At 46.6% G+C, this 1470-nt stretch overlaps 1 protein-coding gene across 1 annotated transcript in view; it reads right to left on the minus strand.

Moving 5' to 3' along the window:
* Nucleotides 1–1470, minus strand: part of CUNH21orf58 (chromosome unknown C21orf58 homolog) — a gene marked incomplete at its 5' end in the record, with an annotated part of 15369 nt that overhangs the window by 6326 nt on the left and 7573 nt on the right. Inside the window, 1 exon segment of the mRNA XM_023518111.1 lies at nt 233–346. Within this exon segment, the coding sequence (XP_023373879.1) occupies nt 233–346 (114 nt within the window).

A 1470-nucleotide genomic window follows, 5' to 3' on the forward strand; every position in this document is an offset into this window, starting at 1 on the left:
TCATTGTTGTTTGGTGGGCCCGGGCTGGATTCGAACCCACCACCTTAGATGTATGTGGCTGGTGCTTTAGCCACTTGAGCCACAGGCGCCGAGCCAGAAGAATTTCTTAAAGTTACTTTCATATTGAGTAGCCAAAAGCTGACCCTAAATAACTATCCTACTTACAAAAACAATTTTCCCTTTCAGTAGAGAATTTCACAAACTCATACCAATATTAACATGGAACACTTACCTTCCTTAATACTTCCTGACCTCAGAGGAGGGAAGACCTGGGGAAGAGGAATCTGTGCTATGAGTGGCTGCTGAGGCAAGTGCTGAATGATGGTGGCCGGAGGCTGTGGGACCCAGAAACAGCCAAGTGATTAGCGACCCGAATGTGTCCTCTGAGAAAGTGTGCTACAGAATTTACCTGCTTACCCATCCACCCACCCCTCTACCCATCTATCAATTCATCCACCTGTCTGGTCATCCAGTCATCAATCCAGCCATCTACCACGTTTCCCCGAAACTACCCAAAAAATAAGCCCTAGCACGATTTCTATGCATTTGTTAAATATAAGCCCTACCCCCGATAATAAGACCGAGATAGGCTACATAGCCATGCCATGCATTTCAGCGTGGAGAGGAAGACATCCCCTGAAAATAAGCCCTAGTGTGTCTTCTTGAGAAAAAATAAGTATAAGACAGTGTCTTATTTTTGAGGAAACACGATATCTTCCTATTCAACCATGCTTCCATCCATCTATCCTTCCACTTGTCCAATCTCCCATCTACTTACCTATCCACCTATGTATCCAACCAACCCTCCATCCATCTGCCCACCCTTTTACCCTTTCATCCATCAACCTACCATCTATCCAATCATCCATCTATCTACCCCATTTATCCATCTGCCCACCCATCCATTCATCCACCTGTTCAGCTATCCATCCATGCACCTATCTATCCAACCAATCATCCTTCCACCTTCCGTCCACCCTTCTGTACACCTACCCACCATCCATCTGCCCATCCATCCATCCATCTAGTCACTTATCCACACATGCATTCATCCATCCACCTATCCATCCAGTCACCCACCTACCCCTCCACCCATCTATCTAGTCATCCATCCATATATCCATCCAAGGAGAAGTTTATTTTATTTTATTATTATTTTTTTTAGAGACGGTCTCACTCTGTCACCCTCTGTAGAGTGCGGTAGCATCACAGCTCACAGCAATTCTCTTGCTTCAACCTCCCGAGTAGCTGGAACAACAGGTACCTGCCACAACACCTGGCTATTTTTTTGTTGTTGTTGCAGTTTGGCCAGGAACCTGCCACCCTTGGTATATGGGGCCGGCACCCTACTCACTGAGCCACAGGCGCCACCCTATTTATTTTATTTTATTTTTTGAGACAGAGCCTCAAGCTGTCCCCCTGGGTAGGGTGCTGGGGCATCACAGCTCACAGCAACCTCCAACTCCTGGG

This window comes from Otolemur garnettii, unplaced genomic scaffold, assembly GCF_000181295.1.
Source record: "Otolemur garnettii isolate 467f Iridium unplaced genomic scaffold, OtoGar3 scaffold00128, whole genome shotgun sequence".
NCBI classification, from domain to species: Eukaryota; Metazoa; Chordata; class Mammalia; order Primates; family Galagidae; genus Otolemur; species Otolemur garnettii.